Below are 20642 nucleotides of genomic sequence, written 5' to 3'. Positions count from 1 at the left end.
TGTTCACCTATCACCCCCCGTGCTCTCTGACCTAATTCACACTAAATCCTGTTCACCTATCACCCCCATTATCTCTGACCTAATTCACACTAAATCCTGTTCACCTATCACCCCCGTGCTCTCTGACCTAATTCACACTAAATCCTGTTCACCTTTCACCCTCGTACTCTCTGACCTAATTCACACTAAATCCTGTTCACCTATCACCCCCGTGCTCTCTGACCTAATTCACACTAAATCCTGTTCACCTTTCACCCCCGTGCTCCCTGACATAATTCACACTAAATCCTGTTCACCTATCACCCCCCGTGCTCTCTGACCTAATTCACACTAAATCCTGTTCACCTATCACCCCCATTATCTCTGACCTAATTCACACTAAATCCTGTTCACCTATCACCCCCGTGCTCTCTGACCTAATTCACACTAAATCCTGTTCACCTTTCACCCCCGTGCTCCCTGACATAATTCACACTAAATCCTGTTCACCTATCACCCCCGTGCTCTCTGACCTAATTCACACTAAATCCTGTTCACCTTTCACCCCCGTGCTCCCTGACATAATTCACACTAAATCCTGTTCACCTATCACCCCCGTGCTCTCTGACCTAATTCACACTAAATCCTGTTCACCTTTCACCCCCGTGCTCTCTGACCTAATTCACACTAAATCCTGTTCACCTTTCACCCCCGTGCTCTCTGACCTAATTCACACTAAATCCTGTTCACCTTTCACCCCCGTGCTCTCTGATCTAAATGACTCCCAATCCAGCAACACCTCGATTTTAAAAATCTCATTGGTGTTTTCAAATCTTGTCACAGCCTCGTCCCTCCTTTATAACCACTTCTTGTGACCTCTGTAGCCTCTTCCAGCTACATAAACCTCCAAGATTTCTATGCTTCTCCCATTCTGGCATCTCTCACATCCTCAATTTTAATTCCTCCATCACTGGTAGCCCTGCCGTCAGCTGCCTAGGTCCTACGTGCTCTAGAATTCCTTTTCTAAATATCTCCTCTTCTCTCTCCTCCCTTTAAGACACTTCTTAAAACCAACTTCTTCGACCAAGCTTCTGGTTAGCTGTCCTATGTGGCTCAAAATCGTAAATTTTATTTAATAACACTCCTCTGAAGCACCTTGGGATGTTGAAGGTGCTATATAAATGCAAGTTGTTCTTTGTTCTGTAACCTAGTGGCTGAAGTTACAGTGTTACATCTCAGGATACAACAAGCTGAGGAGTCTGCTTCAGTAGGATACAGGCTCTGGCAAATACATACAAACACCACCCCTGTGTGTAGATGCAGGAGAAGGGCACAGACACTGATATTGGTACCGAGCCACTGAACTTGGCACTGAATATGAGCATTCAGTGCTCAGGCATTAAGGGATGATGATGGGGAGAAATCCTTTCAGTAACGTTGGCGTTTAATTGATTGCACTGTAGGTGGTCATGTTTTATTCCAACAAGGGCTTTACATTATGTCCAATTTTAGAGAGAGAGAGCAAGATGGAAAGGTAATGGATAATTACCAAATTAAGGTAAAAACAGCAGTGAGAGGTCTCCACTGCGCCATCATACTACTTACAGCTCAACTGAATCATTCTGAAGAATGAATATTTAAATTCCATCCCACTTGTCTCTGGCTGGAGTGCAGTGTAGGCTACCAGCACCGTGATCTCTCAATTACATCACACACTTCATTCGACATCCAACCATTTTATTTCAGTCCTAGATCAACGTGTCTCTGGAATTGGCTATGAAGACGAATGCCAATTCTCAGCGATACAGACTGGAGAAGATGAAGAGGCAGATGAGAAGAGGACAGCACTCAGAATGAGGAGAGTTACACGCCAGATAATGAAGCGTGTTACACACTGAGAGGATAACACATGTGCTGCACTGTAATAACAGGAACGATTGCATGTGTTGTGTAGAGGATAGTATCCCGGGTGAAGAAAGCCACATCCAGCATACATTATAGGGAACCACAGAACATTATGTAAGAAATAGGAGCTGGAGTAGGCCCTATGTCCCTTTAAACCTGCTGTGCCATTCAGTAAGATCATGGCTGATCTTCCACCTCAATTCCACATTCCTGCACTATCCCCATATCACTTCGTTCTGTAATACCCAAAAAATCTATCAACCTTTGTCTTCGAGATACTCAGTGACTGAGTATCCACAGCCCTCTAGGGCAGAGAATTCAAAGATTCACAACTCTTGGAGTGAAGAGATTTCTCCTCAGCTTGGTCCTTTTTTCTGAACACTACACCTCCCCTCCACCCCCATTCTAAAGTCCCCAGCCAGGGGAAACATTTTCTCAGCATCTACATTGTCCACCCCCTTAGGAATTATGTTTTTGAATGAGGTCACCTCTCATTCTGCTAAAATCCTTGGAATATAGGTCTAGTCTTCTCAATTCCTCCTCATAGGTCAATCCTTCCTTAACACCACACCATTTTCCAAGGGAAGGAAAGAATGTGAAGATATACAAAACCCAACTGATTCTATTTCTTGATTTTCTGAGCTAAGATTATTTTTACTATCTTTGTCACATTCTTTATTATCAGGACTACCCCTCTTTTTCTGTTTTGCCTATCTCCTCTAAAAGTTAAGTATCCTGGAATATTTAGTTCCCAACCTTGGTCATTTTGCAATTGCGTCTGGCTGGTGCTGGTTGGTCACCCTTCTCCACCTCCTCTTTTCAGTCGCCCATTTCTCTTCCAATCCCATTGTCTTTAAGTCTCTCACCAACACATCTTCCCTTCTGGTCTGAGGCATCCTTCTTCTTCCGGGCAGTCCCATCTCCATCACTCGCCTCAGCATATTTCCTCTCTCTCTCTTTCTCTCTAACAGATGGCCATACTATTTCAATCTCTTCTCAGTCACTTTCTTCGATGCTCCCACAATGTTCACTGACCCCCTGATGTGCTGATTCCTGATTTTGTCCTTTCTCTTCACTCCACACATCCATCTCAGCATCTGCACCTCATTAGTATCCAGCCGTAGTTCCTCTCTTCTTGATGTTACCCAAGTTCCTGCGCTCTATAACATGGCCAGTCTCACAACTACCTCAGATTCTTCCTTTCAGTTTCAGTGATACTCTTCTGCCGCATAACACTCCACTCTACTTCTTCCAATTACTACAGAGGTAATCCGTTGCTTAATTTCCATTTCCACACTTCCACCTTGTGCCATCACCAACTGCAGATACTTGAAACTACTCACTTGCTCCAAGTCTTCACTCATAATCTTTACATCTTCATTCTGAGTCTCTTCCTTAGGCTCAAACTGACAATCCACAAATTGGGCCTCTGGTCTATTGATCTTCATACTCCTGTCTATCAGTCCTTTTCTCCAATTCTCCAGATACCCAGTCATGTAATAGCTATTAAATCAAAGCTATTATCTATGCTGATAACTTGCTGCATCCTCACTTACAGTGCCTTTAGCTTCAACTTTTTTCTAATTTTCCCTATCATCACCTTGAAGCCCAATCCACAGGTACAGATCGTTCTTTCCTCAACAATGGTGCCAGTGGCCAATGAAGCAAAGCTGCACATCACTATTTGAGCCAGGCATTTAACCTTCTAAATAAAAACAAAAAGGTAAAAGCTACTGCGGATGCTGGAAATCCAAAACAAAAACAGAATTACCTGGAAAAACTCAGCAGGTCTGGCAGCATCGGTGGAGAAGAAATCAGTTAACGTTTCGAGTCTTCATGACCCTTCGGCAGAACTGAGTATAGTTAGGAGAAAGGTGAAATATAAGCTGGTCTAAGGTGGGGGGGGCGGGGGGAGAGAGAAGTTGAGGGTGTGGTGATTGTGGAGATAAGCAAGCAGTGATAGGAGCAGATAATCAAAAGATGTCACAGACAAAAGGATCAAAGAGGTGTTGAAGGTGGTGATATTGTCTAAGAAAAGTGCTAATTAAGAATGGAAGATAGGATACTCAAGGTACAGCTCTAGTGGAGGTGGGGTGGAAAGACTAACAAAGTTTTAGTTTTAGATTTAAAAATAATGGAAATAGGTGGGAAAAGAAGAATCTATATAAATTATTGAAAAAAAAGGGAGGGGGGAGAAACGGGGTGGGGATGGGGGGAGGGGGAGTTTAAGATCTAAAGTTGTTGAATTCAATATTCAGCCCGGAAGGCTGTAAAGTGCCTAGTCGGAAGATGAGGTGCTGTTCCTCCAGTTTGCGTTGGGCTTCACTGGAACAATGCAGCAAGCCAAGGACAGACATGTGGGCAAGAGAACAGGGTGGAGTGTTAAAATGGCAAGCGACAGGGAGGTTTGGGTCTTTCTTGCGGACAGACCGCAGGTGTTCTGCAAAGCGGTCGCCCAGTTTGCGTTTGGTCTCTCCAATGTAGAGGAGACCGCATTGGGAGCAACGAATGCAGTAGACTAAGTTAGGGGAAATGCAAGTGAAATGCTGCTTCACTTGAAAGGAGTGTTTGGGCCCTTGGACGGTGAGGAGAGAGGAAGTGAAGGGGCAGGTGTTGCATCTTCTGCGTGGGCATGGGGAGGTGCCATAGGTGGGGGTTGAGGAGTAGGGGGTGATGGAGGAGTGGACCAGGGTGTCCCGGAGGGAACGATCCCTACGGAATGCCGTCAGGGGGGGTGAAGGGAAGATGTGTTTGGTGGTGGCATCATGCTGGAGTTGGCGGAAATAGCGGAGGATGATCCTTTGAATGCAGAGGCTGGTGGGGTGATAAGTGAGGACAAGGGGGACCCTATCATGTTTCTGGGAAGGAGGAGAAGGCGTGAGGGAGGATGCGTGGGATATGGGCCGGACACGGTTGAGGGCCCTGTCAACGACTGTGTCCGGCCCATATCCCGCGCATTCTCCCTCACGCCTTCTCCTCCTTCCCAGAAACATGATAGGGTCCCCCTTGTCCTCACTTATCATCCTACCAGCCTCCGCATTCAAAGGATCATCCTCCGCCATTTCCGCCAACTCCAGCATGATGCCACCACCAAACACATCTTCCCTTCACCCCCCCTGACGGCATTCCGTAGGGATTGTTCCCTCCGGGACACCCTGGTCCACTCCTCCATCACCCCCTACTCCTCAACCCCCACCTATGGCACCTCCCCATGCCCACGCAGAAGATGCAACACCTGCCCCTTCACTTCCTCTCTCCTCACCGTCCAAGGGCCCAAACACTCCTTTCAAGTGAAGCAGCATTTCACTTGCATTTCCCCTAACTTAGTCTACTGCATTCGTTGCTCCCAATGCGGTCTCCTCTACATTGGAGAGACCAAACGCAAACTGGGCGACCGCTTTGCAGAACACCTGCGGTCTGTCCGCAAGAAAGACCCAAACCTCCCTGTCGCTTGCCATTTTAACACTCCACCCTGTTCTCTTGCCCACATGTCTGTCCTTGGCTTGCTGCATTGTTCCAGTGAAGCCCAACGCAAACTGGAGGAACAGCACCTCATCTTCCGACTAGGCACTTTACAGCCTTCCGGGCTGAATATTGAATTCAACAACTTTAGATCTTAAACTCCCCCTCCCCCCATCCCCACCCCATTTCTCCCCCCTCCCTTTTTTTTCAATAATTTATATAGATTCTTCTTTTCCCACCTATTTCCATTATTTTTAAATCTAAAACTAAAACTTTGTTAGTCTTTCCACCCCACCTCCACTAGAGCTGTACCTTGAGTATCCTATCTTCCATTCTTAATTAGCACTTTTCTTAGACAATATCACCACCTTCAACACCTCTTTGATCCTTTTGTCTGTGACATCTTTTGATTATCTGCTCCTATCACTGCTTGCTTATCTCCACAATCACCACACCCTCAACTTCTCTCTCCCCCCGCCCCCCCCACCTTAGACCAGCTTATATTTCACCTTTCTCCTAACTATACTCAGTTCTGCCGAAGGGTCATGAAGACTGAAACGTTAACTGATTTCTTCTCCACCGATTTAACCTTCTAATCTGTTGACCCCTGTACCAATTGGCGCATAGCTCTGGTGACAATCCAGAGCTTATCACTTTGAAGGTTCTGCTTTTCCATTTGGGCTGTTAACCCCTCAAACTCTCTCAGCAGATCACCATTCCTACTTCTACCTATATTGTTGGTTCCTAAATGAAACACGACAACTGGATCCTCCTCCTCCCATTCAAATTGCTCTCCAGCTCTAGGTTGTGGCAACAGAGAACAGTACCCATCCCCTGACTATCCTGTCCCCTATCACTACGACATTCCCCTTCACTCTACCTACCAAGGTGGCCTTCTGCACCAAGGCTCCATGGTCAGTTTATCCAACCATCTAACTCTCCTTGTTCTCATCCACACACCATAGCAAGTACCTCGTACCTGTTGGTTGAAGTCAAGGGCTGAGGCTTGTCTGTCACTACATCCTAGCTTCCCATACCTGACTGACTCTCAGTCACACCCTCCTGTCCTTGACCATTGACCAACTCTAAAATACTAATTAGGGTGTGGTTTCCTTCTGAAATGTGTGTGTCCAGGTCACTCACTCCTCCCTTGAGGACCCTGAGTCCCTGCAGCTCAGCTGAAGTTCCACAAGCTGTGGACACTTACCACAGATATGGTTGTCCAGGATCACAGTGCTCTTCTTAAGCTCCCATGTGCCGCAGTTACCTGCCATGCTATGTATATCTGGCCTTTGTTTATTTGATTATTTTTTTTAAATTTAATTAATTATTGCAGTTTAATTAATTGGTTTATCTAGTTTAAGTAAGGGAGTGAAAGGTTACTGGGGGGTAGGTAAGAATGTGAAGTTGAGGTTAAAAATCAGATCAACCATGATGGCGGAGAAGGCTCGAGGGGCTGAGTAGCCTACTCCTACTCCTAATTCACATGTTCATAAGTTCCTAATTTGGTAAAGCAATAGCAAGTTACAGTTTCCCAACCGAGTCAAAGGACAAACACTCACCAGCCACCGGAGATGAGAACAAATTTTGAAAAAAAGCAACACCTCCTCCTCCTTCCTCTGCGCCAAATTCTAGTTAATTCTGAAAATCATGCACTCTATCATGTCCACCCTGTGCGATAGCAAGTACTGCTCACCATATACAGAACGACAGACTCACAGTACTCCTGCTGCAGTAATTAACACCAATTCAAGCCGCTGATTGACAGTTAACTAGCTTGCAGTTTCTTTTACAGTTTCTACGTTCTAAGCCAAATTCTAAATGTTAAACTAAATTTCACCTTGAAATTCCCACTTGCACCAAATTTAGCTCTAACCCTGCGCTTTTTGATGACTAATCTGTGCTGCACATCCATAAAGGTACATGAAGCTATTATATAATACCAGAAACTGGATATATTAAAGGAACTCTGTAAATAAGATGAGCTATGTGATATAGGGGAATAGTAGACTCTGAGGCTATGTGGTTAGGAGTAACAGTGGACCCCTGGCTCTTTGGATGAAATAGTTGACCCTAGATATCGGACGGGGGTGGAGGGCAGTGGGGCAAGGTGAAATAGAGGACCCTATATACTGTAGTCAGAATCACGAATTCTCAGGATGAATTTCCTCCTCTTCAGTGTAATATCACAGTACTAACACAGGACAGTTGCGGAGATTGGGTCCACACCTGTTTACCTTTACCTGTTATTTTCCCTGTTAAAATTTCCATTCCGTTTGTCAATCGACACTCGATGTGTAACCACACTGTGGGTTTGTGCAGTTTGGGGACTTGCTTTGCAAAAGCGTTTTCTGGGCATCAAAGGTTTTTAAGTGGTAAAAGGCCAGGGTGTCGAGCTCCTTGTTTAGTAGCAGGAATCTTCAGTCCCGTTGATGTGATGGGGTATAGCAGACCTTTGGTGTGGCATCAGGAATTGCAGACCAAGTCTGAAAGAGGCAGAGCATTGTGAAAACAGACATTGTCCTACAGAAAATGAGGAAGCTAAGTACTCTTTCTTTATATTATTGCTTTTATCATTGCTGCACTTAATGTTCATGAGACATAATGATACTGCCTTTAAAATGAATCCTTCCTGTCGGCAATATGCTGCAGTACTGACAGACAAAATAAATTGACAGATGTTCTGATCCAAAATCCAACTGTTGGACAAGGTCGATGGCAGCTGTCTAGTGAACTGGTTAATGTGAGGTCACCTTACTGTCATCTCCTTTAGTCTGTCATTAGGTTCATCCTCAACATTACATTCGCACTGATCCACCAGCACTTAATCTGATGAATTTGCCAAATCCTGTACCCCTACAGTATGAGGGGAGTTAACTTTGTGAATATTCATGACACTGGAGGAGGTTAATGTGACATTATAAATCTATTCACTGCTTCCAGCAGCAATAAATTTGAATTGAGTTTGTTGTGCTCATCGAGGTGAAGGATGCTGATGCTGATGATTTAAACACTGTTAAGCTATTTTTAGCATCAGACTCTCCTGGACCAGGCAGAATGTAGGTAAGATCCAAAATATAGTTCTCTCCTTATTCAATATACCTGAACTCGAGATAACTGCTCGGTGGTCACACCGCAGCTTAGAAGCCTGGAGGCAGAAAGGGAATGGGCGACTGTCAGCAAGTCCAAGAAAATTAGGCAGGTAATGCAGGAATCCCCTGGGGTCCCACTCACCAATAGTTTTGGATACTGGTGAGGGCGTTGGTTCCTCGGAGGAGTGCAGCCAGAGCCAGGTTTGTGGCACCACAAGCAGCTCTGCTATACAGGAGGAGAGAAAGAAGTGGGGGAGAGCAGTCATAATAGGTGATTAGGAGCAGACAGGCATTTCTGTGGCCGTAGACGTGTCTCCGGGGTGGCATGTTGCCTCCCTGGTGCCAGGGTCAAGGATGTCATGGAGCAGCTGCAGGACGTTCCTCTGGAGGAGGATCAGCCAGAGGCCGTGGTCCACGTTGGTCCCAGTGACTTAGGTAGGAAAGGGGATGAGGTCCTGAAAGCAGACTTTAGGGAGTTAGGAAGGAAATTGAAAAACAGGATCGCTAAAGCAGTAATCCCAGGATTACTCCCAGTCCCATGTGCAAGCGAGATTAGAAATAGGAGAATTGAGTGAATAAACACGTGGCTGGAAAGCTGGTGTAGGAGGGAGGGTATCAGATTTCTGGGGCATTGGGACCTGTTCTGGGGAAGGTGGAACCTGTACATGCCGGACGGTCTACACCTGAACAGGACTGGGACGAATATCCTTGGAAGGGAGATTTGCCAGTACTGTTGGAGAGTGTTTAACTAGATTGGCAGGGGGATTGGAACCTGAGGACAAATTCAGAGCAGGGAACGGGAGATGGAGCATTAGTGAGTGACTGTGAAAGACAGAAGCAACACAGGTTAAAAAGTGTACAGCACAGGAATTTGGCAGTGTTAAAAGGTATATATGTAAATGCAAGGAGTATAGTAAATAAAGCCGATGGGCTAAGGGCACAGATAGAAACATGGCAGCATGATATCATCGCTAGAACGGAAACTTGGCTTAAGGAGGGGCAAAAATGGCAGCTCAACATCTCTGGATATATAGTTTTCAGGTAGGATAGGGACAGGGATGTAGCATTATTTTTTAAAGAATCGATTACACCTGTGAGGAGGGATGATATACTAAATGAAGCATCCAATGAGGCCATTTGGGTTGAGCTCAGAAATAAAACAGGGGCAGGCACACTGCTGGGAGTGTACTATAAACCCCCAAATAGTGGAAGGCAATTAGAAGAGCAAATATGTAGACAGATTTCTGAGTGCAAAAACAATAGGGCAGTAATCATTGGGGACTTCAATTACCCTAATATCAATTGGGATACGAACAGTGTGAAGGGCACAGAGAGTGCAAAATTCTAGAATTCGAGAGAATGTTTTTAGCCAGCACAGAACAAGCCCAATGAGAGGGGGTGCAATTCTAGATTTAGTCTTAGGAAATGAAGCTGGGCAAGTGGATGATGTAGCAGTGGGGGACCATTTTGGAGATAGTGACCATTAAATAGTTAGGTCTAGCATCATTATGGAAAAGAACAAAGATAGAACAGGAGTAAAGGTTCTAACTAGGGGGAAGACAAATTTTACAAAGCTGAAAGGTGAGCTGTCGAGAGTGGACTGGTTACAGCTATTAGAAGGAAAAACTGTGTCAAATCAGTGAGAGGATTTCAAAGGTGAGATTCTACGGGCACAGTGCAGACATGTCCCCACAAAAAAAACGGGTGGTACTGCCAAATCTACAGCCCCCTGGTTATCCAGAAGCATACAGGCCAAGAAAAAGCAGAAAAAGAAAGCTTATGCCAGTCACAAAAGAATTATACTGTAGAAAGCCTAGAGGAGTATAGAAAGTACAGGGGTGAAGTAAAAATAGAAATTAGGAAAGCAAAGAGAGGATATGAAAATATATTGGCAGGTAAAATCAAAGAAAATCCTAAGATATTTTACCAGTACATTAAGAGCAAGAGAATAACTAAGGGAAAGGTAGGGCCTATCAGAGATGTACATGGTAAACCTGTGGGTTGATGCAGACAATGTGGGCAGGGTTCTCAATCAGTACTTTGTCTCTGTCTTCACTAAGGAGAGGGATGATGCAGACATTCTAGTTAAAGAGGAGGAGTGTGAAACATTAGATACAATAAGCATTGTGAGAGAGGAGGTACTGGAGAGACAGGCATCCTTGAAGGTGGATAAATCACCAGGTCCAGTATCCCAGGCTATTGAAGGAAGCCAGGGAGGAATTAGCGGATACTCTGAGGATCATTTTCCAATCCTCACTAGGTACCGGCAATGTCCCAGAGGATTGGAGGTCTGTGAATGTTGTACCATTATTTTAAAAAGGTGAGAGGGATAGGCCAGAAAATTATAGGCCTGTCAATTTGACTTTGGTGGTAGGCAAATTATTGGAAACAATTCTGAGAGACAAGATAAACTGTCACTTAGAAAGGCACAGATTGATCAGGGATAGTCAGCATGGTTTTGTTAGGGGCAATCGTATTTTACTAACTTAATAGAATTTTTTGAGAAAGTAACAAGGAGGGTTGATGAGGGTAATGCAGTGGATGTTGTCTACATGGATTTAAGTAAGACATTTGACATCCCACATGGCAGACTGGTTAAAAAAGTGAGATCTCATGCAATGCAGGGGAAAGTGGCAGGTTGGATCCAAAATTGGCTCAGTGACAGGAAACAAAGGACAATGGTTGATGGATGTTTTTGAAAATGGAACATGGTTTCCAGTGGTGTTCCACAGGACTCAGTGTTGGGCCCTTGTTGTTTGTTGTATATATTAATGATTTGGACTTAAATGTGGGAGTCTTGATTGGGAAATTTGCAGATGACTCAAAAATTGGCCATGTAATTGTTAGTGAAGAGGATAGCTGTTGACTCCATAATGATATCAATGGTTTGGTTGAGTGGGTAGAGAAGTGGCAAATGGAATTCAATCCAGAAAAGTGTAAGGTAATGCATTTGGAGAGGGCAAACAAAGCAAGGGAATACTCAATAAATGAGGAGTTATTGAGAGGGGTTGAGGAAATGAGAGACCTTGGAGTGCATGTCAACAGGTCTCTGATGGTGGCAGGACAGGTGGACAAGGCAGTCAAGGAAACATATGGAATTCCTTCCTTTATCGGACGAGGTATTGGATACAAAAGCAGGGATGTAATGGTGGAACGCTGTATAAAACACTGGTTAGGCCACAGCTGGAATTTTGTGTACAGTTCTAGTCACTACATTACAGGAAGGAAATAATTGCTCTGGAGAAAGTGCAGAGGAGGTTTACAAGAATGTTGCCTGGGCATTTGGTGAAATCTCATCCATGGGCAAGATGAGATTTCAACCAAAAAAAATACTTTTAAAACTCATATTTAACATGTCCCTGCTTATGTGACAGAGTCACATGAGGGGACATGTTTTCATTATTTTTACGATCTTTACTTTTTCAGTTCAAAACCTTCAGCCCCCTGAGGGCAGCTCTGTGCCTCAGGGAGCTTTCATTGCGCGCACTCGTGTGCATGCGTGAACCTCAGCGCTCGCCCTCCTCCGACAGCGCTGCAGCGTGCGTTTCACACTGGCCGCCCGTTAATTGGCCAGTCAGCGTGAAATCGAGGTCGGGGCCGGGTGGCGGGCGGCTTTGCGCCCAATCCCGGGCCTACCCAACGAGGGCAAAATTCTGCCCATGGAATACAGCCCGGAAAAAAAAAAGCTACCTGAACCTTTTGTTAAATAGCTGCCTTAATGTCTATTGGGAGCAGAATGGAAGATTAAATGGATGAATAAGGTACAAACATATATTCCCCCAGACTCAATCTATTGCCAAAAATTCAACGCTCCCAACGGGAAAGATGGCCTTTGTACAAGAGTTGTCCAATTTATTCCCACATGCCAGCTTTATCCTCAATGCCCTGCAAGTTCTCTTCAAATCCTTGTTCAGTTGCCTTTTGAAAGCTCCTTCCAAATCTGCTTCCATCACCCTATGGGATAATGCATCCTTGCTTATCATACTCAATTAACTCTGTTAATCTCTTAAATCCTCTGAAAACTCATCTGCAATGTCACTCTCTTCCCCCCTTGTGGATGACGAAATGTGTGTACACAGAGAATTGGGGAAAGAGTCTTTTTTTTTTTGTTGTGCTGTTATGATCAGGAACACCGCTCCTGACAGGAGGTGGAAGCAGATTCAATAACAACTTTCAAAAGGGAATTGGATAAATACATGAAAAGGAATGAAATTGAAGGGCGGTGGGGGATAGGCATGGGGCGTGGGGCTAATTGGAGAGCTCCTTCAAAAAGCCGGCATGACATGATGGCCTGAATGTGTGGGAAAATAATTCCCCACGTTTCCCGGAATCATACCAAACGCATCATAAATAACACGGGGGAATAGGTTTGTAGTCATTTCAGATGAGCGGGTTGCCACTTCATCCCACCAGAACCTCCACAGCACAGAAAATATCGTTGCATTTGTGTCGACGACTCTTATTTTTTTTATCAAAGGATGGAATTTTAGAGCCCAATCGTGGTGGGTGGGCTGGGGCCATAATACGCAGCGAGCCATTCAAAACTCCATTGACTTTGGCGGGAACAGAAAATCCCACCGGCGAGAGGGGCCATAAAATTCCACCCTATGTCTCTCCCTAGTTCTGTAATCATCCAGCCTTAGAGTTGCCAACCCTCCAGGATTAGCCTGGAGTCTCCAGGAATTGAAGTTCAATCTCCAGGACACTGCTGTGCGCCATCCTGGAGAGAAATCATCAGGGCTTTGAAAAAGATTGTCTTTTTCCATTAATTTTCTTTGAACATTTCTCTTTACCAGATATAAAAATGTGGAAGCTGGGGGGGGGAAACAGCTGTTTGGCAGACAGTCAAGCATCATCCAATTGGGTAATGAATCTTTTTGCTTTCCGATTGGGGTAGGAAGGCCATGCGTCACAAGGATGGATGTGTTGGCCGACTAATGGCTGGAGTGTGGGGGCAAGTCATGTGATAAAACCTCCAGGAATAAATTTAATCACAATTGGCCTTTGCAGAAGTTGCTAATGGATTCAGATGACCTTTGAACCTTTGAACCTTTCCAAAGGCTTTCAGAATTTCAGTCCCCCAATTTGGATGCCGCATCCCTGTAAATTTGACTTTACCAACAATCTGCTCCAGCTACTAGATTTCTGCCCGCACACACTCAGTGTGGAACTATGGTAAGAAGCCAACCTCAGAAAATTATGGGATGTTTTTTCTTTGCTCCGTTAGTCACATTTTCTCCAAATGTCCCGCTGGCGCTTTTCTTGATCTCACTCGTAGAATCCTGCTACACAGAAGGAGGCCATTCAGCCTTCATGTCGGTGCTGGCTCTTTGAAAGAGCTATCCAATATGTCCCATTAGCCCCCTGTTCATTTCCCACAACCCTGTTAATTTTTTTGGCTTCTTCAAGTATGTGCCCAATTTCTTTCTGGAAGTTATTATTGAATCTGCTTGTGCTGCCCTGTGGGAGTATGTTCCAGATTATAACAATTCACCATGTAAAAATACTCTTTCTCTGATTCTCTGTGCACACACATCTCGACACCCAGAGGAGAGAATGACATTGCAGTAAATGAAGAGTTTTCAAAGGACTTAAGAGATACACAGAAATATTTGAGTATGATGATTGATAGAGTTCATATGGGACAAAGGGATTCTTGCTGTGCAATGCGTATACACACAGAGGGTAGAATTTTTCACTCAGCGTGCGGGTGCACGCCCAATCCGCTCGAGCGTGAAATAGCGTGTGGTGACTCTCGGGCAGGCGTCCTGGCATCGTTGCGCACTTGCACGATATTTCGGTCAGTGGGCGGCCATTAAGGTTGTAATTAACAGAGATTTTTCGTTGCCCGTCCAGCGTTACGGTTGGCGGGCGGGCGAATCGGCCAGGCGGCCTTTGCATTTTTCAGGAAACCTCATCCACAGACGGAATGAGGTTTCTGTTATTAAACATTAAAAAAAAATGTATGGACAGAATTTTCATCTTGTACATGTTCAGGTGACTGATTCTGATGCATGGGCATTCTTTCCGGATTTTAAAATCTGTTTTTATTGCATTTAAACTCTTCAGCTCTCTGCCTTCAGGGAGCTTTCATTCCCCGCTCCCCTGCGCCCACGTGACTTCAGCGCTTGCCTTCCTCCCACCTCCATGCGCGTATTTCACACTGGCCGGCCGTTAGAATTGGGCAGCCAGTGTGAAATCACCGTCACTGTCGATTGCAGTCAGGGGCCTGTCCCCGGCCACTCCCAGACCCGCCAATCACGTGGGCCCACAGAACTAAAAATCCCTCCCAGAGATACAGGCACACTCAGACACTCTCACTCTCTTGTACGCTCGCTCTCTCGTTCTCTCGCACACTTGCTCTCGCTCTCTCACGTTTGCTCTCGCACGCACACACTCGCAGACACAGACATAGGCATACAAAAAGACACAGATAAACATACACATGCTGAGTTTTACAGGCATTTCCCCAAGGCCGTGACCTATATTTTCTTCCCTGCTAGCATTTCTCTTCATTGTGTGATCTGATGAGATTACTAGGAATGTTTTCCTAATGGCTTTGGTAATTCAGTCTTTATCTACTTGTGTACCATTAATGAAAATCAGTGTTGAGCTGCCGCTGACAGACTCAATCATTCTCCTCCTCCCCAGAGTGACTGCTCAAGTGACAGTGATAGCGAGGACAACTTCATTATGATCCCTCCGCGTGACCACCTGGGTCTGGCTATCTTCTCCATGCTCTGCTGTTTCTGGCCTCTGGGCATTGCTGCTTTCTACTTCTCCCAAGGGGTAAGGCTTGTGTGTCTTTGTTTTTTCACATGACCCGCTAGCACGATGGAATGCGTGTGCACGTGTGCATGTTGTGGCGAGAGGTTGAAACAGTCATGTTGTTTTCTGAGGGACGGGGAGAGCTGTGTGAGCGGAGGAATTGGCACATTCACATGTGATAAACAGTCCAGGTCAAGTCAGGTCCTTTCTTCCACATCTTCCATGCAGCCAGAGACCATCGCTGGGATAAGAATACACAGGGACAGGCAGCACTTCAATGTCTCACCCAAATAGCACTTGTGCACAGTGGGTAGCGCTGCTGCCTCTTAGTCAGAAGGTTGTGTGTTCAAGTTCCACTCCAGGGGTGTGAGCACAAAATCTAGGCTGACACTTCAGTGCAGTACTGAGGGAGTGCTGCAGTGTCAGAGGTGCTGTCCTTTGGGCGATATATTTAACCCAGGCCCTGCCTGCCCTCTTGGGTGAATGTAAAAGATCCCGTGGCTCTACTTGAAAGAGGAGTCTGGTGTCCCGGCCTGTGTTTATCCCTCAAGCAGCACTACATTTTAAAAAAACACAGATTATCAGGTCACCATCATTATGTGGGAGCTTGCTGTGAAAAATCTGTCCGCCATATTTCCTACATTACAACAGGATTCGCAGTTCAGAAAGTACTTCACTGGCTGTAAAGCACTTTGGAATGTCCTGAGGTTATGAAAGGCACTATACGAAGGCAAGTCTTTTTTTCTGTTTTCTCACGTGAAGCAGGACTGTGAATGTCAGCATTGAGTCGGGTTTCTGGAGAGGCAGCACACCATGTTTATACATAGTGCGTACTGTAGTGGTTATGTTAATGAGTTACTAATCCAGATGCAGCGTTCAAATCCCATGTGGTATCACGGTGAAGATGAAAAAGTAATATTAAAGGCCGGCACTGAACTAGGGAAGAGTTGATTGGGTCTGTGGATGCTAGAATCCTGAGCCTATAGACATATGGTTAAATAGATAAGTGACTGCAGGCAGCAGTTAGGGGAGGGAGAGAAAGCAGTGCAGGCATAAGGAAACAGGCACAAGAGGTTTTCAGATAAAGCATGGGAAGTATAGCGAATGTTCAGGCCCAGCAGCCAAACAGTGAGGTTAGTCATTGAGTTTAATGGTCAGTGAAATCCAGAAGAGAGAGACTGAAATAGCCTCTCTAAGGAGAACAGAAGCAGCCAGCAGAGCTAAAGGAACATACAGAAATATCAGGAGCAGAAAATAGGAAAGAGAAAGGGAGAGATGGGTATCTGCCGTGCAGGCCCATTGTCCCTGGGGTAAACCGGTGCCAGAGATTGTTCTTTGTAACACTCACCTTCCCCTCCCCCATCACCCCATATCCAGCATCGACAACCAGGCTCTGGAATTAACTCTCTAAACTTCTCTACCTTCCCCTCCTTACTGCCCTTTGATCACCAATCCTGATCTCTCCTCCAATAGCCCCAGCTCTCTGACTACATCTCTGTGAAGCACTTATAATTTCTTCTTTGCATTTATGTAGGACCTTTGATACAATTTGCTATGAAAAGTGATGAGCAGGAGGCTAGGAATTGGAACAAGCCCCCCTACCCCTCACCCCACCAAGAGCTCATCATATTTCTTTGTGACTGACTCGAGTTGACGCCAGACAGCCTCAAGTGCACAATGTTAGACATGCGATAATTGGCTCCAATGCTCCTGGGTTGGGGAGAAGTAGTTCTGGCAGCTTCCCTACCCTTAATCATTACCCAGCACTACCTGTTGTCAATGCTAAAGCTGAGGGCAGGATTGGGCTGCCTAAAAGGTTCCTCTGCTGCTTCAGCTTTAGTTGTGTTGGCATCACAGACTAATATCCATATTCCGCCAGCATTTATCTGGGTGGCGCTAGCTATTCCAGGCATGACCTGCTGAGATGGTAGCCCTAGTGATGAGAACTTTTTAAATGGAAATAATCTAAAGATGGGTCTTGAAGAGTTCCAGTGATGGGGCTGTGACTATTTCCTTTGGCAGCTCGTTCCACTGTGGGATTGTCCTCGGGAAGAAAGATTGTTGATACACTGCCTTGGAAACAAATGGTCTTTGTAGTTTGTATGGATGGCTACTTCATGGTTTGTCATTGCTGGAGGGCACCAGGTATTTGTTTCTGCCTATTTCCACCAGCCCATTCCATATTTTATAGAACACAGTCCATCTATTTTCCTCCTTCCTTTGCTGTAGTGATTCCCATTCCAAATCTTTGATCAAATGTGTGACACTGGAGTATTTCCCATACTGATTCGTGCAGAATTGCACCGTTCGTCTTTGGATCACTTCAATCGTATGTCTATCTCTCGCCACATGAGAGCCCCACACACAACTTGCATTCTCCAGGATTGGCCGAACCAATCTTTGGTAAGCTGTAACTCTGATATTTTGTTGCGATGCCAAAGATTCCCCTTCCTCCTTCTGTTCAAATAGCTATCCAACACTTGGCACGTGGGTTATACATGAATAATGAAAGCTCGGCGAGCTGCTGGAGGGAATTGGGCGCCTGTAAGGCTTTGACCCCTAGGATAATCAGACCTTACAGCACAGAAGGAGGCTATTCAGCCTTTCATGCCTGTGCCAGCTCTTTGTAAAAAAAAGTATCCAGTTTGTCCTATTTCCCTGCTATTTCTCACAGGCCGGCAATGTTGTTCCCCTTTCAGGCATATATCCAATTCTCTTTAGAAACTCATGACTGAATCTGCTTCCACCAGCCTTTCAGGTAGTGCATTCCGGATCATAACATAAAAAATTATGTGAGTTAGTTCATATTTGCCTCTCCTCATTCTTGCTCTCGAAATGAATTTCTTCACACTTCTCTGCATTAAACTTTACCTGACATGTGTCTGCCCATTTCATTAGTCTGTCTTTACCCTCTTGAAGCCTGTTACTAACTTCTTTACTGTTTATTACATTTCCAAGTTCCTTGTAGGGGAGGGAAAATAGGCAAGAAATATTATATATATAATTGAAATGGGAACAGTTGGCTGGAGAAGACAGATGACCCCCTGGGGCAGATAGGAGATGGCGAATAACACCAGGTTTTATCTTAAGACTGTAAGAATACTTTGTTGTGCCAAACATTAAATATTCATTAACCAGGGTAATTGTGAAATATATTTTTAAATGTTTGCATGTACAGCTTTGTCTTCTATATAAGTAACTGGCTGAATTGTCAAAGCTCTGTTTCAGAGTCATACTTCATTTCTGTCCCATTTGTTAAATGAGATTAATAAACTCTTATTGCAACACACAATCTAATGTTTGTTATATGTAATAATAGGAATCAATGATCTTCCAGCAAAAGGAATGCAATGAATAGCTGAGTAATTTTATAAATGAAAACATCCATAAGATCCGATAACAGATCAAAGAGCTTCAAGCTCCTCAATAATCTTAATATCATAACAGGTAAAGGACTGAGAGGCTCCCTCCCCGGATATCTGTAACAGCAGTTTGGGGGTGTAAATTCAGAGTGTTGCCCTCACTGACCTCTGCATGGTGGTTACAATAAATTAACACGAGGTCAAGATTCTTTAATATTGGATCTTCCAGGTGACATGACAATTTATGTCGGGTGGGGGAGGTGGGTGGCATAGTGGACTGGTGACCCAGAGACCCAGCGTAATGCTCTGGGGACCTGTGTTCAAATCCCATCACAGCAGAGTTGGAATTTGGATTCAATAAATATCTGGAATTAAAAGTCTAACAATGCCCATGAAACCATGGTCGATTGCCATAAAAACCCATCTGGTTCACTAATGTCCTTTAGGGAAGGAAATCTGCTGACCTACATGTGACTCCAGATCCACAGAAATGTGGTTGACTCTTAAAAAAATATGCCCTCTGAACAAGGGGCAATAAGTGCTGGCCTAGCCAGCAATGCCCACATCCCATTTAAAAAAAAAATCCATTTATGGATGCATTTGATTTTCTTCACAACAGAAGTTCCAGTTGCAACATAGCAATTTTCACAGGGAACTACAGTTTTGAGAAGGACAAAAAAAATGTGACAATTTCAATTATTTTTACAATCTCCAGTTTTACTCAGAATTGAAATTATTAAAGGGAAAAAGTGTGGCACTTCCAATCAGTGATAAAGCTTCCCGTTCTGAATGGATGGTGGTAGGAGAGAGTTGTTGAGCAGGGGATTGGGAGGGTGGGTCGGATGTTGCTGAGCAGGGGCCAATGATTTTGGCCACAACTGTTTTGAAGACTCTGGCCTCAGAGCTAAGAATCACATGCAGGTGTGTGATGGACTGTCCCGTCAGACCCTCCACTCGATGGTCACCGTTGCTGCCTCAGAGCTCACGACCCCGAATGATTGACCCATAGTTTGGGAACCCATCTGGTAAGGGGTTTGTGTGAAATTTGGACTATATCCCAACTCAATCCCAACCTCGATTGCTTTACAATAGTTGAAGTGCCCCTAATTTGGCAATAATCCCATTCATAGAAGCTGGAATATTAAGTTTCAGACAGGTACCGTAGAGGATATAACTCTTGGGGCAAAAGGGATCAAAGGGTACGGGGAGAAAGCGGGAGCAGGCTATTAAATTGGATGATCAGCCATGATCATAATGAATGGTGGAGCAGGCTCAAAGGGCCGAATAGCCTACTCCTGCTCCTAGTTTCTATAGGATGCACTCCTAAGGTAAGAAGGTAAGAAATAGGATCAGGAGCAGACCTTTCAGACCCTCTCCGGCATTCAACATGATCGTGGCTGATCTCCCCGATCCCCAGATTTCTTAATTCTGTTGGGAAAAGGCAGAGGCAAATACTGGGTTATCTCCATTCTGTACCTGACTGCACTACCGCTTTACCTGGAACTTATTGATGCTGACATTGAGCAGAGGGGAAGTGGAGGGGGCTGCTGTCGGTGGGGTTGGAATGGAAACCATTGGCCCTCCCTCGTGCATGCCCACCATAACTCCAGGGCCAGCTCGGTGTGCGGGCACACGCCCGGCACGCACGAACGTGAAATAGTGCACGCTGACGTTGGGCAAGCGTCCCGACGTCATCGCGCACTCGCGCGATATTTCGGTCGGCGTGCGCGCATGGGAGTCGGCAGTGTGCCCACCGGCAATTAAGAGGGTTTTTAAGCTCGTATTTTAGCATAAGTCACTGCTTTCATAGTATAGGAACGTTTGAGGACTCTGGGTCTATACTCAATGGAGTTTAGAAGGATGAGGGGGGATCTGATTGAAACTTACAGAATACTGAAAGGCCTGGATAGAGTGGACATGGGGAAGATGTTTCCATTAGTAGGAGAGACTAGGACCCGAGGGCACAGCCTCAGAGTAAAGGGAAGACCTTTTAGAACAGAGATGAGGAGAAACTTCTTTAGCCAGAGAGTGGTGAATCTATGGAATTCATTGCCACAGAAGGCTGTGGAGGCCA

At 45.1% G+C, this 20642-nt stretch overlaps 1 protein-coding gene across 1 annotated transcript in view; it reads left to right on the top strand.

Moving 5' to 3' along the window:
- Positions 1–20642, top strand: part of syndig1l (synapse differentiation inducing 1-like) — a 142031-nt gene that overhangs the window by 88364 nt on the left and 33025 nt on the right. Inside the window, exon 4 of the mRNA XM_078562117.1 lies at positions 15090–15227. Within this exon, the coding sequence (XP_078418243.1) occupies positions 15090–15227 (138 nt within the window). The remainder of the gene's footprint in view (positions 1–15089; positions 15228–20642) is intronic.

This window comes from Cetorhinus maximus, chromosome 18 (assembly GCF_964194155.1).
Source record: "Cetorhinus maximus chromosome 18, sCetMax3.hap1.1, whole genome shotgun sequence".
Classification (NCBI taxonomy): domain Eukaryota; kingdom Metazoa; phylum Chordata; class Chondrichthyes; order Lamniformes; family Cetorhinidae; genus Cetorhinus; species Cetorhinus maximus.
The sequence above is the reverse complement of the archived record's forward strand: the minus strand, read 5'-3'. Positions and strand labels throughout refer to the sequence as shown.